Source organism: Leptonotus elevatus, chromosome 14 (genome assembly GCF_054856555.1).
Source record: "Leptonotus elevatus isolate MCC_2025b chromosome 14, RoL_Lele_1.0, whole genome shotgun sequence".
NCBI lineage: Eukaryota > Metazoa > Chordata > Actinopteri > Syngnathiformes > Syngnathidae > Leptonotus > Leptonotus elevatus.
In genome coordinates this window covers 9,109,286-9,133,042 of record NC_141252.1, presented here as the reverse complement: position 1 = coordinate 9,133,042, position 23,757 = coordinate 9,109,286, and the positions used below count along the sequence as shown (strand labels likewise).

Sequence of the window (23,757 nt, the reverse complement as noted above, 5' to 3'; positions counted from 1 at the left end):
AGTCAATTTGTAATTCATGTGCACTCCTAAAGTTTTTTCTTGCGCCACTACAATTTCAGATTAGCGGGCCACTTGTGCACTGTAATGTGTCTAGTCACTGACCGCCTGACTTTTGGTGCAGGTAGCATGTTTAGATTTCGCTTAGTGAAAGTGTAAATGGCAGTGTCTGTCTCTTTTCCCTGAGACTGACGGGCGACCAGTCCAGGGTGTTGTGCGGCTTTCTTTCAGATGGGTTATAGGCTCCGATAGGATAACTGGTATGGAAAACATATGGACGAAAACAAACAATAAATTCTAAAGACATGGTATGGATTAACATTTGTTTGGGCTGTAGTTTCATATTGATAATGTTTAAATTTCACAATTTGTAATGTAATTAATTATTAAAACATGCTTCAGTTGTGCCAACTGTTTACTTTAGTACACTATATGAAACAAGTGTCATAGCAATGGATGTGCATAGTTTTTTTTAAATTAACATGTTATAATAATACTTAATAATGACTTTAAACCTAACTGTAACATTTAAAAACAGCATTGTCAAATCTCAGTTGATATTATTGTTGTTGGCTCCACTGTTATGAATGAAGCAGCCGGCTCAGCCAATCGGGGCCTCGGAAAGGGTAATTGACAGCGCGGCCCCGCCCACCGGACACCTGTAATCCAATCCGATTCTCCTTCACAGGTAAAACCGGCCTCGATTTTTTAGTAATGCCCCCCCAAAAAAGCGAGTCGAGCCGACAAAACCCGTTCTGCTCCGCCAGGGACACGTTGTTTGTTGCCGCTGCCCTCATCCAAACGTTTGCGGCGCCGTTTTTCTACGCTTAAAAGAAGACGGATCGGATTTTCAGTACCAACTAGAAAGTCCAGTTCGACCGACCGAGATGTCACAGGAGCATGACAAGTAAGTTGTCCTGGCCTCGCCACTCTCTCGCCCTCACAACAAACCACCTCGCACTAATAGCCACACTTAATTACGACTTTTTGTGGACTTTTTACATCTTTTTCCCCCCGACACTTTTCCTTTCGTCCCGCGTTGGAGTTTAACCGTCCATTTTGGTTTCCCTATGACCAGCTGCTTCTTCTTTGATGTTTTCCCCCCCTCATTTGATAAAGTTTCCCCTGAACGCACCACGGCTTTAAAAAAAAAAAAAAAAGTCACTTTAGGATTATTGCTATCTTCTCTTGTTGTTAATGGTAAGTTTTCTGATACAGGCTGGGCATCTCCTGTCATGTGTTGGAAGTGATTCACCTGTCATGTTGGAGCCTGTACAGGTGGATCAGCACCTGTCGTCAGAGCACAGGCTGCCGTTAGAATAATCAGAATAAAGAAAAAGAAGACTGTCCCATGAGGGTGATGGCTGTTTTTTTTTTCTGTTTTTTTCATTTTGGGTTGTTTGATTTTGCCCAGAGCGCTAAACAGTTGGGACCTATTATGTGTTTAGTCCTAATGATGTTTGTTCAGGAATAAACTGCAGCGGAGGTGATGTCACATCAAGTGTCCTCATTCCGCATGTGTAAAAAGTCATCAGCTTCATACTGCTGCATGCAAATGAATAGCACGGTTTCCCCCTCCTCAATGCCTAAAATGCTTAGTTCATCATTTTAATCTTTATTTTATTTTTTTCTGAGGGCAATGACAAGGAGACTTTTTGGAATGAAATTGTACACCTGCTGGGCGTTGGCTCCACTACAACAATGTAAGCAAGCACGGGGGTCGTTTGAGGTTTTAGGTCATTTTTGTCAATTTAACTTTAACTTACAAATATTTAATCGAGTGTAAACCGCCATGGGACACATCCAAAATATTAGTTTTCCTCGTGTATATTATGTTCCCAAGAGTTTTATTGCCCTTAAATAATGCTTCTTATCAGGTTGCGGTTTTAATAAAAGGCACAATTAGATCTAGGATTACTAATGAGCACTTTGCATGAGCAATTGAGAAGGAAAAGGGTGCATTTGTTGTAGATACTATGCATAGAAACTGAACCACACGATCGTTTGGTGGTGGTATTGTTCAAGATGATTCACAGCTTTGGGGGGGGTTCTTTCAGGGGCCATTTCAGATTGATACAATGATCTTACACATTATTTGTTATGTATTATGAGTATTTTGGGGGTGCAAAACGTTTTTGGACTGGATAGCACGGTGACCTAGTGGTGAGGACGTATCTTCGCTTTTCCCCCCAAACGCTAAATCAGGGGTATTAAACTCATTTTTGCCACGTCACATCTTTCCCTCAGAGGGTTGTTATGACTATAAAACCTCACAAATGTATATTGGCCTCATTATGACAATTGATTGATACCTAGTTTTGAAATCAGACGTCAAGAAAAAGTTTGGTTTGTTCAATTTACTTGAAGAAAAAAAGAAGCTTGCTGTGTCTCAAAGTTGATAAAAATGTAAACATGAGTGTGAACGTCTGTATGTTCCCTCCGATTGACTGATGACAAGTTTCGGGTCCTCTTTCTTGCTCAAATTGAGCTGGGATAGGCTCCAGCTCACCTTTAACCCTAATGAGGCCAAATGCAATAGAAAATGCATGGATGGATGCAAAATGGCAAAAGGGTGGTTAAATGTCAACATTTCACGTTGGTGTGAAAAGGGGTATTTGTTTTGGTTTATGACTTGATGGCGTTGATGTCAGGATTTTCAAGTTCTTTCTCACCAAATTCATTAGTCAGCTTCGCTTCAGCTCAGAGGAAATGAGCAGATGGATGTTTTGGGACTTTTTAAAGCAATTCCTCATATTTGTTTTTAAATTTGACGGCGGGCCCCGCTGCATGTGTTGAACTCCGCTAATAATGCCATCAAGGCCTCGTCATTAGAGTTAACATAAGTAAATATATTCTGTGCAAACAGGCCTAAGCCAATAGAGAAAAGTCCAATATTTTCCTACATGTTTATTTTCATCTCCATTGGGAGAACGTGAAGTTCACAGCTTAGAGGCTCACGGTGATGACACAACAAGCCAAAGGGGTTCAAACTCGCACGCTATCCTAATATTCAGCGGTCGTGTTTACAAAGCAGCAACGAGGCGGAGCAGGACGACGAGGCTGTGACACATCGAAACGTACTGTAGTTGACATTTTCCAGTGCGTCGTCGTCTTCTAAAAACAAAAAGTTGTTCGAACGCAAGAATGCGGCCGGGTCGGATGCGTCACCTGCGGTAGGCGTGCGGGCCAATTGAGGCGACGGCGCTCCAGTTGTCACACTGGACAAGCCTGTAGAGCATCTTTTCTCAAGGTGCATCGGCCGTTCCATGACTGAGATTTGTTGCACAATCACAGAAGAGCCTGAACAACTGGTCCTGCAGATAAAGAACTCTTTCTCTCACCAGTGTGGCGGTTTTGAGACGAGGACGTGATTGACAAGACGTTTTATTTGCATGCTTAATCCTCAAGAAGATGGAGGAGAAGGACGGGCTTAAAAATCCATTCATGATTCGGTCTGCTAGTTTAATGTCTGTAGACGTTCATACAATGACGCAGAATTTATTTTATTTTATTTTTATTTTTTGCTCAATGCAACAGTCCCATCCATCCATTTTCTACAGTGCTTGTCATGGATTGGTCGCCAGCCCGTCGCAGGGCACGCATAGAGCCAAATAACCACAACGTTCAGATGTTCCAGTAGGCTTTCCACAGCATTAGAGGAATTGTTCAATGGTATCAATCAAGAGAAGGGAACAAAATAATTTCCACTGAATTGAATATACCATGGAACACAGTGAAAACTTCCTTAAGTGGAGAAAATATGGTACAAAAGTGATGAAAAGAAGAAAAACGGTCAGGGAGGCTGCCTGAAGGCCGACAGCAGTTTGAAAGGAGTTGAAGGAATTTCTGGCAAGTAAATTTGTTTGGTAAATGTGACAATAATCTCCCGTTGTCTCTATGAATTTAGCTTGTGTGAGGTAATGTTGGCTTCTCTTACAAAGTCAAATAAATAAATAAATAAATATATATATATATATACATACACATGGAATATTGCCCCCCCCCCCAAAAAAAAAATGCATGTGGCAATATAATATGGTCCGATGAAAATGAGAGAGGGGGGGGGGGGAGCACATTGCCCGCCCTCTGTTGAATTAACAGCTCATTTGTAATGTCATAAATATTAAAAAAATAATAATAATAATAAGGTTGGACTATTTGGCAACAAAAAGTATGTTTGGGAACAAACACTACTGTATGTTGGTCATCACCAAAAGAACGCAACACCTACAGTGAAACATGGTGGCGGCGACTGAAACTGTAGTCAAGGTGGAATTTTTCAAAAGGGAATTTTGAGCAGTTTCCAAATTCCATTTAGCACAAAAGCCAACCAGAACATCTGAACTTTATTTTGGGTGACTCAGCAGCACTTTAAATGGTGTTCCATTTACCATGCGTAGTCATGAGAGTGTGCATACTTATGCAACCACATGATCTCAATTGTGTGTTTTTACTCCGCCCCGGAAACGATCATAAGTCACACAATGGTGGATTTATTTATTTTAAATGTTTTAAATAATTGATCTTGGTCTCTTTTTTTATTTTTTTTATATCACAGAAGCCTGGCATTTGAGTAGACTTTTTATATCCACTCTGTGCCATAATATTTTTTTGGGGGGGGGGGTCAACTAAACATTCCCATATTTCACATTCAATAAAACACTGCCCTCATTGTTGCTAGTTGATGCTAAGCAGTTCCATTCTGACTTTAGCGTGGTCGTGTTTGCCTTGCAGCAAGCGTGCCGTCCTGGTCCTGCAGAACGACCCCAACTATGGCAGCCAGCGTCGCTCCTTCACCACAGAGGACGAAGCCTGGAAGTCATTCCTGGAGAATCCCCTGACGGCGGCCACCAAGGCCATGATGAGCATCAACGGGGACGAGGACAGCGCCGCCGCTTTGGGTCTGCTCTACGATTACTACAAGGTATCCCCGGCGACGACGGCGGGCCAGTTCTTAAATAAATGTCATACATTTTGTCCTCCCTAAATTCTGCAGACATGTAGATAATAATGAGTGTGGCACACGTGATTTGCTATAGTGTCAAGAAAGGTGTCATTGAAATAAATAGTAACAGTTCAGGCCTGCATTTTTCGAGGCTTGTACTGCAGCCCAATCACAGCGGCCTTGCGCTCAATCAAAAGTGCAAAGACACAGGGGAGGGTGATGATGTACGCAATTTCATCTCAAGCGGCGTGCGTGGCGCAACATCTGTGAGGCAGAGCGCGTAGCACGCCGCATGTAACTGAAGACGGCAGCCTTTCGGGATGTGATGTGGTCAGACGCTCAGCGGCTGTGTTTACCCTCCCATGCAGGTGCCCCGGGAAAAACGAACAATAACCCAGGGCAAGCCAGATGCGTTGGTTTCTGATGTGGATCCCAACAAAAGGTGAGGCCCGACGTTACATTTTCTTAGTGTCGTGTGCAGCCTCCTCCGTCTTTCTGCTGTGCCAAGTATTTAAAATTAGTCATTTAAACAACTTGAAGGATTCTGAATTTTGGAATTATTATTAATTTTTTCATTTATGTATTTATTTATTTTTTAAAGAAGTAAGGTTTAAAAACAGGATTAGGGTTTAAACTTTCTTTCAATTTCCTTCCTTCATTCCTTTCATTCCTATTTTGTATCCTTCGTTTCTTTTTACAATAATGTCATTTTTTTAACTTTTCGCAAGTCCTGTAGTACATCAGGTATGGGCAACTGCTGGCCCGCCCCCTCGATTATTAAACAAACAAAACAAATAATAATAATAATATATTTTTTTAATTCTTACAAATCCCCCAAATTTTCCCCAAAATGCTGATAAATAGTCAATATATTTTTCCATGAAGAATGGTGGTTAAATGGGGGAGAAAAATCCTGAAAAACAAAACAAAAGAATACTATTTTTTTTAAATAAAATAATAATAATAATAAATTAATTAAAAAATATCGACTTCATCTTTCACCACTAGATGGCAAATATGGCTTTGTTGCGCTTACAAAGGGTCTTACACTGCCCTACACTACAACATGAGTTGGCCTATTACTTCTTTTTTGTGTTTGGAATGATATGCAGGGCAAACATAGTAAGTCAATATTATTAGAATTTTGAGTGAGTTGATTTTTTATTAATTTTTTAAAAGTTGGTTTGCAGTTCAGCAGCTTTGTGCTGTCCTTGAGTGGCAATTTTTATGCAAGAGAACCATTTTCACTGGAAACTAATTACAGTATGTGGTTATTTTGTCATGAAAAATGAAATATATGAAGTGTGTGGTCTTATCGTATGCCACACCCCCCACCCCCACCCCGCGATAGCACTGATGAAAAATTGTGGCCCCCTTCGGCATCTAAGCTGCTCATCCATGTTGTATATCAGGGGTGGGGGCCACATACAGAAAATTACAAGGATGCAAGGTCCACATAATGTTATGAAAATAAATTGTGTTTAATCATAAAAAAAATGTCCAAATAATTTATTTGTATTTTTGCATACCTAGAAAAATGCTACAGTATATAAACCAATTTGTTTTTAACAGTGGCATCTATTTGTTCCCTTCTTACTTTCGCCATCTCCCAACATTTTTTTTTTTTTAAATGTCATTTTTAGTATATGTTGCGGGCCACCGAAAAATGGATGGTGGGCTGCAAATGGCCCCCGGGCCGTAGTTTAGACACCCTGTTGTATATCATGTATTTTCTTTCTGTAGGCACCAGCTTCAGGCAGCACACAGCATCCCTCCTCTTCCAGAGACCAGCATGGAGAACAGGATCCAAGTCCTCAAGGGGCCCTTCAACATTCTCCAGCTGGCCCAGGACAAGAGGAACCAGTTCCCATCACCAGGTAGGTGCTCGAGCACCTTCAAACCATCCCCGCTCCCGTCGTCTCACTGTCACGCGGCGTCCTCTTTTTCCCAGACACGACCGTCACCGTGTCCATCGCCGCCCTGCAGAACTACCCGCACGTCAAGACCGAGGTCAACCCCATTCACGGCCTGAGCGTGCCCAGCAGCTGCGCCGAAAGCGACGGCCACGTGGGCGTGTTCGACCGCACGCAGCTGGCCCACAATTCGGTGCAGTTCAGCCCCGGCACGCAGTCCCGCACGCCCCCGGACTCCACCTTCTCGGAGAGTTTCAAGGACAGTTCCCAGGAGGTGAGCGGAATCCCGTTATTGCGCTCCTCCTCTTCTTCTCCGCTCTCAGATATGGCTCATCAAACAATAGTGTTTTCACCCGATCCCATGGAGACGACGGTGGGCTCGGCCTCCTTTGGTTTTATTTGAACGCGGCAAAATAGCAGCCAGCGTGTTATTGTGCCATTGTTGTTTCCTTAACAATAGCCGAAGGCCCTTACTCTTTCCTCTCCTGGAGGGGGTTTACCGCAGGAAAAGAAAAGAGTAACCCAAGCAAACTATGCCGCAGAAAAAGAACAACACTTCAAAAGTATATGGTCAAAAAAAAAATGGATTGGGAAAGTAATTAGAAAAAGAGGAAGACATAATGCAACTTAGATTCTTTAAAAAAAAAAAAAGAGGAAACTGAATCTTTATGATGTTTTTTTTTGTGGCCTGTTTACAGGTGTTTTCATTCCCGGGTGAACTGCAGTTACGTATGGGCTCCATGACGCCTGACGACTACGCTCAGTTTGACACAGTGCCGGGGTAAGAAACGCGGCGGCGAACCTGCCACCCGCCGCCTTTTAGCTTTCACACCACCCTGCAGACTGGTCTCTTTCTTTTGGCGCTCTCAAAGGAGACACCAGACTCCCCCGTCGCGGGAACACAACACAGCGATTTTTTTTGGGTATCTTAACTCATTCGCTGCCATTGACGGCTATAGACGTCAAAAATGCATTTGAACTATTTCTATTAGTTTAATATTTGTTTGAAAACCTAGAAAAACATTTTTGTGTAAATTTAGAACAGATTAATCGTTAGTTAACTAGTGAAGTCATGTGATTAATTACTATTAAAACATCTATTTGCCTGACTGGCCTCATTTAAAAAAATAAAATAAAAATAAGGGGCATTAAATCATAATTAATCGCATGATAATTTTATATCTGTTATAAATGTACAATACAAAAAATTCTAGGTTTTCATAAAAAATTTAATGAAATGATTTTTTTTTTTAAACTAATAGAAATACTTCACATGAATTTTTGACGTCTATAGTCGTCGATGGCAGTAAATTAGTTCATCTTAATCCTAATCTTAAATTGTCAAGGAAGTATTGTTCAAAGTGACGCATCTCAACTTTCTATGTCACAGAAGAACCAAGTTTAGCCGCGAGTTACGGCAAGTCCTCATTGCATGTGCATTTATAGGCTGCTGCATTTTTTTCACAATTAATATTTGCGAGCCATTTTTTAAGGGTAATGTTAGATTAGTTTGAAATGATCGATTAGTTTATTTTAAGGTTGTCGCAACGGTGGTCAATACCATATCAGATGCCATCTTGTGGCCTGTAGTCAGGCATACACGTCTGACAGATGCCCATTACAATAAATTTTCTGTAAATACAGCGTGTGAATAGAAATGGAAAAAGATAATAGAAATGTCCATTAATTTAATGCTATTTTATGGAAAATGCTATATAGGGTTGTATAGGCATTTCTTTAAAATGATCTGTCAAATTGTTTTTTTGGGGTGGGGGGGATTTCATACATCAAAAGTACTAGTGGTATCGGTGCTTGGTATCGGTATGGTTGTTGCTCAAGAGTTGACTACTCATACTGGTATCGGTTGGAAAAAAAAGTTGTATCAAACATCCCTAGTATAAACTATTTTCTATAGGCCACTAGTTGTCTGACTTTATTCACCAAGTACCACCTAAAAGCTCTCCAAGTACCACCATCATGGCTAACATTAAATAACAGTTGGGTAGAAACTGAGGTTTTATTCCTAAAAATTATATTTAGTATTAGCATAAACCGGAGTAACATCATGTAGAGTTTGAACATTAGTACTGTTTATAAATATGGGACAATGAATACATTATACTTCAAAATAGTGATTCACGCTAAATGTATTGCACACACAAAAAAAAAGAAAAAAGAAAAAGTACATTAATACATTTTTAAAAACAAACAGTCCTTAAAGATTAAATGCCAATGTACTCAATGTAAACATGAAATAGAAGTGAACTTCGGCAGTGATTCTTTCACAGACCACTAGAGGGAACTCACCTGAGACTCGCTGCTATCGAAAATCGATAAATGGATCACGTTTCTCCTGTCGTGTCATCGTAGGAATAATTTCGAGTACACCCTTGAAGCATCCAAGTCCCTGCGTCAGAAAACAGGCGACGGGACCATGACGTATCTGAACAAGGGCCAGTTTTACCCCATCACCCTGCGCGAGATCGACAATAAAGGCCTACAGCAACCAATCACCAAAGTCAGGGTGAGAATTAATGAGCGCCAGCCCGACTCGGGTGACTTTCATTATCACGCAAAGACCCAGTAGAGGTCATACGTGAGGATTTACTGAAGACTCCTTATGTTATCAGAGTGTGGTGATGGTTGTATTCGGGGAGGAGAAGTGCAGAGAAGACCAGCTGAAACACTGGAAGTACTGGCACTCAAGACAACACACTGCCAAGCAGAGGTGTCTCGACATTGGTACGTTCCTTTTTCATGTGTTCAATCGATGATAACTTGAGATTTCACGCACATCAAACTTTCAACATGTTTCTCTTCGTCACAGCTGACTACAAGGAGAGCTTTAACACGATTGGCAACATCGAGGAGATTTCCTTCAACGCCATCTCCTTCACCTGGGACACAAATGAAGAGGCCAAAGTAAGATAACAAAATAGACACACACATGCAACTGTATTGTTATAGTCCTACAGTAGTTCAAGGGTAAATGGAGAGATAAAGATACTTTATTTCTCTCATGATGGAAAGTAGTATTCACAATAATACCAAAATAGGAGCAACCAATAAAGTAAAAACAAATTGAAGAAGAAAAAAAAAAAAAAAATATATATATATATATATATATATATATATATATATATATATATATATATATATATATATATATATATATATATATATATAAGAGCAAGATTTGAGAAAACCTGTAAGGAAAATTTAAGTCTAATCTAATCCAAGCAGGAAGAAAAGGTCTGTTGATGTTGGAATGAAAAAAAAGCAGAAAATAGGGAAAATATGTCAAAATATGGCATGGGAGGAAGTTAATTAAAAAAAAATCAATTATGAAGAATTTAATGAGGAAAATTAACAAAAATGTAAATATAAAAAATATATATTTAAAAAGTTCAATAAAGAAAAAAGAACAACCTTTTTTAAAATACAAAACTGATACTAGAGAGCAAAGGGATAAACAAAAAAAAAGACAAAAGAAACCAAGGACAACCAAAAAAAAAAAATATATATATATATATATATATATATATATATATATATATATATATATATGGCAAAATGGGAAAAAAATATGGCATACATGGGTGAAAAAAAAAAAAGGAAACAAAAAATGACTATTAACAAAATGACCCCAAAAAAATCGAAATTCCAACTTTGGAAAAATTGTGTGGAACAAAAAAAAATTAAAATTAAAAAGTATAGGAAAAACAAAACCAAAAAATAGAAAAAAAGTACTCCAAAAATGTATATCTAAAAAAGAAGAAAATGCGAGTCAATCATGTGACTTATTCGCCTTTCAGCAAAATAAACATCCTTTATAAACGGCTGCAAAAGAATGAGGAAACTCAGCAGGTGGGCTAAAGGTGAACACTCTTCCTCGTTTGCTCACCCTCCCGTGGCCCTCAGGTGTTTTTTTTTCACTGTCACTTTTGAGAGGAAAGATGAACGATATAACAGGCGGCCCACCTGTCAGCGTGCAGTCACTCGCACGCACACACACGCAGACCAGGATGTGACTTCAACCGTCTCATGACTCCAGACCGGTCATAGGATGTTCATCCTTGTGTGTGCATTTGCGGGTTTTGTCAGCAGCTTGTTTTGAGGAAGATGATGCTTGCGTGAAATTATTCGCCCTGCAGCATTAATGCATCAGGGCAGACCCCTTTTATTCATACATTTTAAATTAGCTAGATGTTAGCTTGGCATTTGGCTATTTACAACATTTCTGTTAAACAATAAAGTGCAATAGTTTAAAATATTGTATGCAGCTAGTCAACAATTTGGAACAATTTTAAGTAATTCCTAATCTCTTATGATAACCACTAGGGATAATTCTTTTTTTTTTTTTTTCCCAGACCTTATTCACTCTTTGAGTACTCGCCCTAGTACCGATACCTCTAACACTTTTAATATATAAAACTTTATTTAACAAAAGGACACAAACAACAACCACAAGCAAAAAAATTAAACAAAAGTAATAACATACAAAAAAAAACATTGGTGAGAGGCAAAATATGAAATAAATAAAAAGTAGTTACATTTCTAATTGCAGGATTCTAAGTATGATAACTTAATTAAAAAAACAAACAAAAAAAAAAAATCTCCATTATTTTATTTTTTTTATAAATTCACTTAAGAGGAGTTTGTTTTTGTTATCTATTAAGAGAACAACCCAATGGCTTTCTTTTTAAAATGCAGCTCATATTTGAGGCATATTGTGCAAGAATTTTGTCATTAATATCAATGTCCTACCCTGTAAAATAAACATTTGAGAGGGGAGAAAATTATTATTAGTTGGTGTAATTTTACTACATACATTTTCATCCCCCCCCCCCCCCCCAAAAAAAAAAAAGATGACAAGGGTTTTATTCAATTATCTTTTTGCATTTTTTTTTTCTTTGAATTGTTTTCGATGTCCCTCAACAGAGGGCAAATTTCTCCTTAGGGAAGAAATTAATGCGAGTTGCTGTTTACTCGATGTAACCACTAGAGGGAGACACAGATCACTTAACATTAGATAAAGAAGCTTGCTGCCTTCTTTTATCACGCTGCTGCTCCAATGAGTATTTCTACAGTTATATAATCTCTATATGTAATTTCTTCTACTTATTTGGATTGGTCTGGAATGCAGTTAGCACATCTGCCTCACAGGTCCAAGGTTCGAATGTTCTCCGGCCTCCTCTCACATTTCAAAAAGTGCAGGTTAGGTTCATGGAATACAGTGAACTGAACCAAAGCACTTTTTTTTTCTATCTTACAAGGCAGACCTGACAAAATGAAGCTCTTCCTCTCACTTAAACATCCTGTAGGTTCTTTTCACAGGATGACGCCATAGCAATATTTTTTTATATCAGACACGTCTGTGGCCTGAGCACAAAAAACGGCAAACAGGGGAGTTATTGAAACGGGAGGGATGGTCTCGAATAGAGCATTTTGTCTTTGACCGGCTCCTGATCGCTTCACTGTCCCTTCCTCAGATCTTCATCTCGGTCAACTGCCTGAGCACGGACTTCTCCTCTCAGAAGGGCGTGAAGGGCCTGCCGCTCAACCTGCAGATCGACACGTACAGCTACAACAACCGCAGCAACAAGCCCATCCACCGGGCCTACTGCCAGATCAAGGTCTTCTGCGACAAGGGGGCCGAGAGGAAGATCCGAGACGAGGAGAGGAAGCAGTCACGCAGGAAAGGCAAGGTGGCCGACCTCAACCCGGGCCTGTCCTGTGAGTGGCGACGCCACGGAATTTTTACGAGGCAATCGCGTGGCATGTTGGCGCCGTCAAAGACTTTAACCTGCTCCCTATTTTACGACCCTTTTTACAGTCGCGGATGTCAAAATGCCCATCCTGCAGAAACGCAACGACATGACCATCTTCAAGATGATGAACGATCTTGAGACCCAGCCTGTGCTCTTCATACCTGATATTCACTTCTCTACCTTCCAGCGTCATGTGAGTTGCCACACGCACACGCACACGCACACGCCACACACACACACACACACACACACACACACGCACACACTCCTTCATGTCAAGCATCCACCCACACACTCATGGGTCATGATGACCTGCTCATTTACTGGCAGGAACACACAGTTTCTGTTTGCTAACTGATGCCAGTTGTAGGAAGTAGTAATTAATAACAAATACTTTTTCTTTTCTTTTTTACTGCACTTACGTATAGTCTTCATACATTTGTACTTTACTTGGGTATACATTTTTCTGATTACATACAGCTATCTGTACTTTCTTCTGCTTACTTTAACAAAATAGACTTGTTAGTTATTTCAACCTCCACAGATGACAACATAAAGTAAATATTCTTTTTTACTGCACTTACGTATAGTCTTCATACATTTGTACTTTACTTGGGTATACATTTTTCTGATTACATACAGCTACCTGTACTTTCTTCTGCTTACTTTAACTAAATAGACTTGTTAGTTATTTCAACCTCCACAGATGACAACATAAAGTAAAAAAAAAAGATGTAAATAGAGATAGTTAGTCAACTGGAGTTAAGATGTAGGCCAGCAGATATAATTTGCCGATATTGGCTGGAAAAAAAATCACTCGATTTCCCTCCCAGAATTAATTATTAATTACAACAACAACAAAAAGATATTACCGGTAGATAAAAAAAAAAATATATATATATATATATGATTTTTGCTCTTTTATTTACTTTTTATTTTTGCTATAAAAAAAAATCGAAGTATCACAAACAAATTAGATATTAGATTTGTTTTCAATTTTTTTTTCCAATTTGCTTTTAATTTTTGTTCAATAATCAAAACATCACAAATAGGTTACATATTAGTTTTTTCTGATTTTTGCCCTTTTTTAATTTGCTTTTTATTTTTGCTCAAATCGAAACATCACAAACAAATTAGATTAGAACATTTTCAGATTTTTGCTCTTTTATTTACTTTTTATTTTTGTTAAAAAAATCACAAACAAATTAGATCCAAGATTTTTCAAATTTTTGGTCTTTTTTTAATTTACTGTACTTTTTATAATTTTTGCTCATATAAATAAATAATTTGAAGCATCACAATTTTTTTCCCCATTTTTTTCAATTTGCTTTTTATTTTTGTTTAAAAATCGAAACTTTACAAATAGATTAGATATTCGATTAAAGATTTTTTTCAGATTTTTGTTCTTTTTTCAAATGTATATTTATTAGTTTTTCTATTTAAAAAAAATCCAAACATCACAAACTAATTATATTAGAGATTTTCTTTTTACACATTAACACATTGCAACATAAGACAAAACCACTAATTGCTATATTTATCTTATAATTATTAAAGAGCTACAAATAAATAAATCAAATAATGTTGTTTTTATTGTATTTTCTTCATTAATGGGCCAGTTGATCAGTTATGGGAATTTTATTCGACCAAATATTGGAATCCGCGTCGGAATAAAAAAATCCATATCAATTGGGCCCTAGTTCTTAAACAGTGGACAAAATCTTGTGCCAGCCCAAAAATGGCCCGTTTCAGGCATGTTTTCTGTGCAGAGTTATGATTAAATGCGTTATAAGGACATGTTGCACGCACACTCAAGTTCCAATTTTTATGAGTGTTGGCATACAGCAGCAGCAGACCTGTCAGAGGAGACGTGTTCACTGTGGACTCTGACCAGGTTGACCACGTCATATCACATGCAAGTGTGCATGTGCATTCATATTTCATACACATGATGATGAACAAAACCTTGTTGGTAAAAAATATGAGACCGTGTTTAGTCATTACAATGATTGTTTGTAATGTGCATAATTAGATGAAAAAGAAACAAATATGTTGGTAGCAAATTTATAGTGTGTGCATCCTAAATATTTATATTTTAACTCATTCACTGCCATTGACGACTATAGATGTCAAAAATTAATTTAATCTATTTCTATTAGTTTAACTTTTTTTTATTGTATTAAACAGATATAAAATTTGTGATTAATCGTGAGTTAACTAGTGAAGTCATGCGATTAATTACGATTAAAAAAAAAAAGAATCACCTGACGCTCCTAATTTTTAAGAATTGTTTCTTTAAAAAAAGATTACAAATTAAAAAATAATAATTAAAATAATTTATTTATTTAAAAAAAGGAAAACATTCTTAAAAATTGGGTGCGTCAGGTGATTAAATTTTGTAATCGTAATTAATCACATGACTTCACTAGTTAACTCATGATTAATCACAAATTTTATATCTGTCCTAAATGTACAAAAAAAATCTAGGTTTCGTACTTTTGTTAACAAAAGTGGGAAAAAAATGTTAAACTAATAGAAATAGTTAAGAATTTTTTACGTTTATAGCCGTCAGTGGCAGTGAATGAGTTAATGAAGGGTTGAGGCCAAGTTTTTCAAAATCCTACAAGGGCCATAAAAAAAAACTACATAATAAACAGTGGTAATTGAGATAAGAGTTTAATTTGTTCTGTGAATCCGCTCCAACTCAATACATTCATATTTCAAATCATCCTTCCCCATTGAAATGAATGAAAATGCCATTAATCTGTTCCAATGCAACATTTTATAGTGACAAGCTAATTCATATCGTAAAATGAGTATCTACTTTGAATAAGAAACTGATTGTGAAATCGAACCGAATCGAATCATTCCACTCTAAAAAGTAGCATCTTTGAATTGTTATGCAGCGCATGTATCGAATACTATTTTATTGGAGAAATGAACGCTGCTAATCACAAGTCAAAACAAAAAATAATGTCAAGTCAGTCTTATCTCAAGGCACCACTGTATAGTACGGTAGCACTCTTCCTTGCAGGAATGTGTCCCATTGGAAAGAGGACAAATGCCCCTCAACCCCCTCCATTGATAAATACGTGTAGACTTGGAGCGCTTCCTGCTGGTTGAACAACAATCAGCGTGTTTCTGCTAAAAACAGCCCGTTTCCCCCCACTGCTAACATTTACTTTGGTTATTTTTGGCGCCGTTGCTGACTTTGAACCTGGCTATCACTTTCGGATAAACTCTCGAGCTTACTGGGTTCATCGTTCCCAGAATAGCATTCTAATAACAGCAGCACCTGCAATCAATACAGTGGCGGGAAAGAACATTTTTATAAGCTTTTTTTTTTTTTTTTTTTCAATTTGAAACATTTGTTGGCCCCCCCCCTCACCTCCCGGTGGTTGCTTAACTCCATTTCTAGGAGCTCAGTCCACATTTGGACTTGTATCACCTCTCTAACTGGGTCAACCCTGTGAACCGAACCGGCCGACCCCGGCACGTAACGCTGTCTTAGTCCGAAAACCTTCAAGTCAGCAGAAGACATTCAGATTCCTCCTGTTCAGCCTCCCGGCGCTAACGTTCCGTCTGTGTGTTTGCCTTGCAGCCTTTCGCGTCCGAAGATGGGGAAGACAGGTGAGCCCCGATTTCACGCCCGCTCTCTTCACATTTGGTTTCACTACTGCGGCCGTGGAGACCTTTTGCCACCTTCTCAGTAAAAAAAAAAAGGCACTAAGGGAAAAATGTTGTTTTTCAGGGAAGGCTTTGAAAGCGTTGCATGTTTTGTTCTCCAGTGTCTTTTACTGCCTGTTAACTGGCTGTTAAGACCTCGTAAGCGCTGATTTATGTGCCCGTTTGTCCCGCGTAGCTCCGGCATGAAGAGGTTGCCCTTCGGCGACGATGAGTTCGGGTCACCGCCCAATAAAATGGCCAGGCCGGAGGAACCCAAGAAAGGTATGCATGCGTTTGTGCGTATACTATAGAGAGGGAAAATGTGTGAACGCTACTTACTACACGTGCATGTCAACTTGCTCTGGCAGCCTCCTCTCAGTTTCAACCACACGCACACACGCCGAGGCCTTCACTCATTGGCTTCCAACAAAATGCCAGTCACAGACGCACGTAAACAAACCTGTGACCTTTACTCTACATCAAAGTATGGCTTGCGGCCACATGCGGCCCGTTCTGGACTCCAAACATAAATCTGACAACAGCAAATGGTAACCGACAGCTGGGCTACTTGTAGAATATGAATCTCATCTCGGGGGGGGGGGGGGGGGGGCAGCCATTTTGTCACTTGCGGTCGACTGACGATGACATCACAGTTGGTCAGGGCTCAGGTAACGACCAATCAAGGACCAGTTATTGCGAATGTCGCATGACTAAACCCAGAAGAAAGGTGAGCCGTGGTTGGTCGTGACCTGAGCCTTGACCAACTGTGATGTCATCTTCAGTCGACAGCTAGTGGCAAAATGGCCGCCTCCTAAGATGGATAAAAACGGGTGGATTTTGCTCCTTTAATCGTATTCCACAATCACAATATTAATCGAAATACCGTGTTTGAACTAGTGGGGCTGCATAGAATATATTATTGTAAAGAAAATTTTTGACTTTTTGACTTTATTTTCATTGTGTCTTATGAAGGTAGGAGTGGCTCTATTTTCATCTTTGTGCTAGAACTTTGACCATTTTTATGTATAAGTCAGTGTGAGTTTTTTATTTTTTATTTGACTTTGGCTTTTTTGGAACGTCTCTTCCCATAAGATCGACTGCAGTCGCGGCAGCAACGGGACTTCCTCATAAAGCTAACTCTGTGTTTGTTTTGCTTTCCTTGTTGTTGTTATTCTTTTTTGCCACCACTTATTCGAGAAGCCTCTGCTCGGAGAAGAATATTTATTGACAGGAAGTTATGCGAAAGTAGCTGGTGTTAGCATTTGTTGTGTTAATTGTTATTTTCAGTATTCTAAAGATTTTTTTAAAAATTCTCAAGTTCCCTCGAGTGGTATGTGGAACAATCATCGTACATAAGGACACTTTTTGTTTTGTTTTTTGGATCCTATGCAGTACATTTAAGCACAATGCATTTGCATTACATCTTTAATACCTATTTGATTTTAAACATTTATTTGGGTTGCGGCAGTGTGTTTACGTCCTTGATTCCCCATAATGAGGTTCTGAGAAAAATATGAATGGGTCACAAGATACTTTGTTTACCGGGCGTAATTTGTTTTTAACTTTTTCCACAGCTTATCGGGCCACTAAACATTTCCACACAAAATCCAATAGATAGTTCACGATTTACAATAAAGCTCCTTTTGTAGAAACATGATTAAAAGGAATTGAGGGTTATTTAAAGAAAAAGCAACAACAACCTCCCACGTGTTGTTTTGTGTTCGACAAGCCTTGCAGAAGTTCAACCGGTCCGCCAGCGACAGGCAATGATGTTGTTGTCTAACAGAGCTGTCAATCATTTGCAGCGCTGCCTCTTAAAAGTGACGGCAAACACATTTTCACATGGCGACAATGCCAGTCAACGCTCGTTACCCTTGCCGCCAATATATCCACAGGAATGTGCTTTTAAATAGAACCTGCTGATGAAACAACCGTGTCGTGTTTACATACAAAATCCAAACATTTCTGATCGCAAGAAATGCAAGAAACTGGATTTAGGGAAGGATGAGAGTCTACTATGTGCATCTTTGTATGTTTGCAGTCATGTATGATGATTACAGTGTGTGCGTGTGCTCTGTCTGGGCCCTGAGCCACTGGTTTTTTTTTTTTTTTTTTTTTTTGTTTTTTGTTTTTTTTAATAATGCTTCTGGAGTCACTTAAAAAAAAAAAAAAAAAAAAAAAGGGAATGGTATTCTGAATTGCCATATCACTTGAGATGTCTGTTTTTGTGTCAGCGTGTTGCCCAAAGTGACATGTTGACATATATGGAAAGCCCTCCAGGGCCTTAATTTACTTAAGATATGAATTAAGTTGATTGAACTCTTTATACTCTGCAACGGAACATTTTGACATCCATCCATCCATCCAGCACTTTTCTGTACTGCTTAGCCTTTCTCACAAACCCCTCTAGAGGTTTTTGGTCTATTACGTCACCATAGAAGTCTGGAATGACCTCATTCGAGGCTTTAATATCAGATATGAGTCCATGTGATTTGATTATTAAAAATAATAATTTAAACCTCATGAGCTACTAGTCTATTTCTTAGTTTTTTATGTATTTATATATCAGGATTTTGGAGCCAATCACTGATGAGCAAGTTTTAAAAAATAACTAGAAAAATTAATAATACAATCACTGATTCAATCTGAAGATGGAACGGCCCCTGAAAATCTTTCATATAAATGGATGACTTGATTATTGATTTTAAAAAATGCATTTTGTTTTTCATTTTACTGTATTTTTGCTTTTCTGCGCACTTAACTTTTTCCCTAATGTCACATTGACTGATTGATTATTTACACATCTTGAAGCCCTCTTCATTAGTATATATATATATATTTTTTTTTTTTACATTATCAGATTATTTCATACTCACACTATTTACAGAACTGCAATGTTCTTTTTACAACACATCATTTTTGCCATACAAACACACCAAAATGGCTTTTGGGTCTACTATGTCATCATGTGAGTGTGTAGCGACATCATAATCACACATCCGGAAAGCCCTAATTAAGCACTTTTACTACGATGTATTACTTGACGGGGGTTTGTTGCAATTACATTTTGACTTTACGCGTGCGTTGTCAATATCAATCAAAGCTCCTCGCTAATAGACCCGTTTGCGTGTGCCCACCACAGTTCTGTTGTACGTACGTAAGGAGACCGAGGAAGTGTTCGACGCGGTCATGTTGAAGAACCCCACACTGAAAGGCCTGGTGGACGCTGTAAGTATATATATATATATATATATTTATTAAAAAAAAAAACTCACACAGATGAACTCTGGGACCTTTCCATGTAATCAGTGGCAGATGGAGCCGTCTCTGTCTGCAGCTGTGAGACCGCATAGCAGCTAAATGAGCTGTGACGGGACGCCCACCTGGTCCACTCGGGCCCGGAGTGGGAAGCGTTTGCGGAAATATGACCCGATTTTTGTGTTTTTCAGATTTCAGAGAAGTACAACTTGCCGTTGGACAAGGTTGGAAAGGTCTATAAGAAGTGCAAGAAAGGGTACGTATGAGTCACAAAGCACAAACCGGACTTACAAGTACTTTTTTGTTTGTCATGTCACATATGGGGCGTGTCCTCTTTTGGGAGCTTTCACTTTCTTTTTCTTTCTTTTTCTTTTTTTTCTGGAGAGCTCAGTTCATTCGGTAATTTTACCGATTTGACATGTCATCATCATTTCTCTCCTTTTTTTATTTTATTTTTATTTTTTTGAGCTTTCACTTTCTGACTACAGCTGGAGCAGGGCGCTTGTTTAGCTGTCATTCAGCCAGTGGCAGATCTGGGCCAGTAAAGGGTGGAGGGATGTAGCATTAGACAGCAAACTAAACATTTGGAGGGCAGAACGCAGGATGCATCCCTATTTTGTACATGCGCGGTCTGACGAGTACCCAAAACTCTTTTATTTATTTTTTATTTTTTTCAGGATTCTGGTGCACATGGATGACAACATCATCAAGCACTACTCCAATGAAGACACCTTCCAGATCTCCATGGAGGAGCTGGGCGGCATATACAAGCTCACCCTCACTGAAATCTGATTGGACGCAGCAGGAAGAGGAGGGATGAAGGGTTTACACTGTGTATTGATGATGGACTTGTATGATATTACAAGGCAAAACAAAAAGAAGTGGTATTTAACAAGCCATATAGCTCTTAATGTGCCTTATTTTTGATCGATTCCAAGGAATGTCGGAAGGTGTTTGTTTTTTTGTTGTTTTTTTCCTCGTCTCCCGTGCGTTTTGTACAACGCTTCCGTGGTGCTGCTATACCTCATTCTCCTATTGCAAAAAAAAAAGCAGCAGTGTTCCTCATTATCCTGGCATATTGTGAGGAGAAACAGCTGGTCTTTATCAAGCCATAGCACTGATGATTACAACCGGTTATGATGAATAGTTACTGTATAGCTCGCGAAATGAGCACAACGTTGAGAAGGGTGGAAGAAAAGCCCTGAATATTCAACGTGTTATTAAAAGTAAATAAATAAAAACATGGCAGTATTTTGCATGTAAAACTCACCTTTGTACGATTAGGGTAGACATGTGCATGTTTTTAAGAGTAAGATGGTTTGTTGTTTGAGAGTGAAATGGCTTAAATTTCTGACCAATTGAAATAATAGCCTCTTGAGTATTGTCGAATTGAAGGCTAAAATGCGTCTTCCCTTTTTAGGATGATTTTAGAAAAGCTACAATGATTAATTATTTGGTCTAGTAAAGTCTCCATGCTGTTCTGGAAGTGCAATATGATATTTGGATTCAGAAAAAAAATAAAAAAATAGTATAACAGCATAAAAATAGTGTACATATCCTAACATCTTCTGATCCTCTTTGTATCACAGTACTTGTGTATATATTTTGTTTTTAAGAGAATGGTTGTGGGGGTTTTGCTTTATATATATATATTCAGATGTTTATCACACCTAATATAATGTTTTTATATGAATGTATTATTACGTTATGTGTCAAGGGACAAGAAGTTTTTCATTTTAATGGAGGCAATGCTTTTTTGGGGTTTGTGTTTTTTGTAAAGATTTGAATGCACAAAGCGCTCAATAAAAGCTCACTTGCGCGGCTGTCTTCCTCTCTTCAAGTCGTATGATGGATGCGTATGTATTGCAGTGTGTGTGTTCAAATGTGCAGGAGCAGATGTCTGCATGGGCATAGGCTCAACACTGTGGGGACTCAGGAAGCCTGCACGGGTGCTGACGCCGCCTGGATTCCTGGTTTCCTGTGCTGACCCTTTAAATCATATTTTTTTGTTCTTTGCTCAAGCTGTGCATTGATTGAACTGTCAATGAGAATTCCCTCTGAAAATGCCAATGATACATATAGCAATGCATATATGCCCAATCAAGAGCAGCTTTAATGTGAACTATAACATCTACAACTCAATTCATTTTATATATATATATACATATATATATATATATATATATTATGAGATGACGAGCGGAAAAGGTATCTCCTTTGACACGCTTCTTATCGAACTAAAAGTGGCTGAAACAAAGAAAGCTGTGTCCAGAAATTTCTTGATTATTCTCCATTTTTATCTTGACAACATCTGGAATTGTCAGGATGATTTTTCGAAGAAATTCACTCCACTCGCTTTTCATATTCTTCTTCTACTACTACCACTACTCTTTCTACTCTTATTTACGGTACCCCACATATGTTGGTATTAAGGTTATTATAGTAAACCAAATCTAACAAAATAACCAAAACTAAAATTGACAAAACATTTAACAAAATAAAATAAAAACGAAAATGCTAGTTCTTGCTAGCTGCCTCTTGTTAGCCGCTCCAGCTAATTTTAGCTAGCAACCCGGATCACCGCTCACGCTAGCTCCTATTCGGCGAGTTTCTCGCTCGCTCACTCCAAATAAAATAATAGAATAAAACAAAAATAATGTATAAAAGCACAATATATAGCACGAAATGATGCTGTTAAATTCACTTGAAAACATATTGACTGCTTGGTGTCATTCATTTTGTGTTGATCAGGGGCAGACATCACAAGTTTTACTTCTTTCTGTCCCCTTTTGAGTTCTTTTTTTTTTAAGAGTGAAATAAAAAAAATCTGAATTGAATTAAGATTTTTTTTTTTAGTACTTTTGTCAGTATCGAGGGCATTATAGTAAACCAAAACTAACCGGGTCACTTAACAAGGTGTGTGCTGGTGTGACGTGCATGTCAGAGTTGATCATAAATGTCATGGGTGTGCCTCCATGTGTGTGTGTGTGTGGTCTTGTTTTTGTTACATAGTGGGGCCTACATTCTGGGATTTCACAGAGTTGTGGGGCCCACCCATCCATGTGGGGCCCCACAAGTTGAGACCTCTTTTTGAGGGTCAAGACTTGGTTATAGACTTTAGGTTTGAATTGGGTTATGGTTGAGGTTAGGGTAAGGAATAGGGGTAGGCAATCATTTTTGAAAGTTGGGGGTTAGGGGAAGGGGCGAGGAAATGCATTATGTCAATGAGATGGCCCCACAAAGATAGTAAAACAAACGTGTGTGTGTGTGTGTGTGTGTGTGTGTGTGTGTGTGTGTGTGTGTGTGTGTGTGTGTGTGTGTGTGTGTGTGGGGGGGGGTGTGTGTGTGTGTGTGTGTGTGTGTGTGTGTGTGTGTGGAGGATGTCTCATGTAGATATCATTTAACCAAGCACACGCGACAAACATTACCATACTGCCCCCTGATTTTCATCCCTTTAGGATAAAGCCATCTGCTCTCATTCTTTGACTCTCTCTCTCTTTCTCTCTCTCTCCAGCCACTGTGCCAACTTTCCTCACTTGTCCTCGTTTCACCTCACACTTGCTGTTTCTGTGCTCGAAAGCTAGCCAGCTCTTTGCTTTTAATATATTCAGAGAGAAAAAAAAAGAGAAAATCCGGGGGTGCAGCCGAGGACATTTCTGTCTCTTAAATTCATTTTCATCAACGCATCTCCATATATGGCAGCTCATTTGAACAGCGGTGAGCATGTCTGCCTCGGAGTCAAGAGATTCTGAGTTCAAATGTCGGTTCGGGTCTTGCTAAGTATGGTTTGCGTGTTCTCCTCGTGCTTGCGTGGGCTTTCTCATCACCCGTGACCATAATGAGGACAAGTGCTATAGAAAACGGATGGCTTCAATATGCATTGTCCTCAATTGCTCTGAGGTCATCACCTACTTGCATACGGAGTCGCATTATCGGTGGATTGCTTTTGAGATAGCTCAAGTTTATCCTAACTGTTTAAATAAAGTATCATTGCTGTCCATTCAAAACTGTTGTGCTTCTGTCAGACTTTAGAGATCAATGGTTTTCATTGAACAGCGTGATATGTGATTATGTGATAAACAAACAATATTCAATATTTTGCACTTTTGTGAAAAAAAGTACCATAATTTATAAAAAAACATTTTTTACAAATGTTCAATACAACTTTTTTCAAACCAATACCAATTTGAGTACAAAATTCTTGAGT

General features: G+C 38.7%; 1 protein-coding gene across 5 annotated transcripts; it reads left to right on the top strand.

The window, feature by feature from the left end:
- The first annotated feature begins 735 nt into the window (after positions 1-735).
- Positions 736-21,373, top strand: grhl1 (grainyhead-like transcription factor 1). 5 transcript variants are annotated; one of them, XM_086095419.1, is made up of 17 exons: positions 939-1,197; positions 1,633-1,700; positions 4,732-4,921; positions 5,311-5,384; positions 6,686-6,819; positions 6,894-7,129; positions 7,554-7,636; positions 9,226-9,379; positions 9,486-9,597; positions 9,683-9,777; positions 12,348-12,558; positions 12,692-12,819; positions 16,228-16,256; positions 16,489-16,574; positions 19,435-19,520; positions 19,742-19,806; positions 20,228-21,373. In XM_086095419.1, exons 1-17 carry the CDS (start codon positions 1,195-1,197, stop codon positions 20,340-20,342), a joined length of 1,869 nt encoding a protein of 622 aa, XP_085951545.1. In that variant the 5' UTR covers positions 939-1,194; the 3' UTR covers positions 20,343-21,373. The 5 variants fall into 5 exon arrangements, with proteins under 5 accessions (XP_085951548.1, XP_085951546.1, XP_085951545.1 ...); XM_086095418.1 differs by having other exon boundaries at positions 12,348-12,591; XM_086095422.1 differs by lacking the exons at positions 939-1,197; positions 1,633-1,700 and adding an exon at positions 736-904.
- The last annotated feature ends 2,384 nt before the right edge of the window (positions 21,374-23,757 follow it).

Bases quoted from the DNA above. Each gene is read 5' to 3' on its own strand.
- grhl1 (XM_086095418.1), top strand. The intron at 4,922-5,310 runs GTATCCCCGGCG...CCTCCCATGCAG, and splicing joins TGCTCTACGATTACTACAAG to GTGCCCCGGGAAAAACGAAC. The intron at 19,807-20,227 runs GTACGTATGAGT...TATTTTTTTCAG, and splicing joins TATAAGAAGTGCAAGAAAGG to GATTCTGGTGCACATGGATG.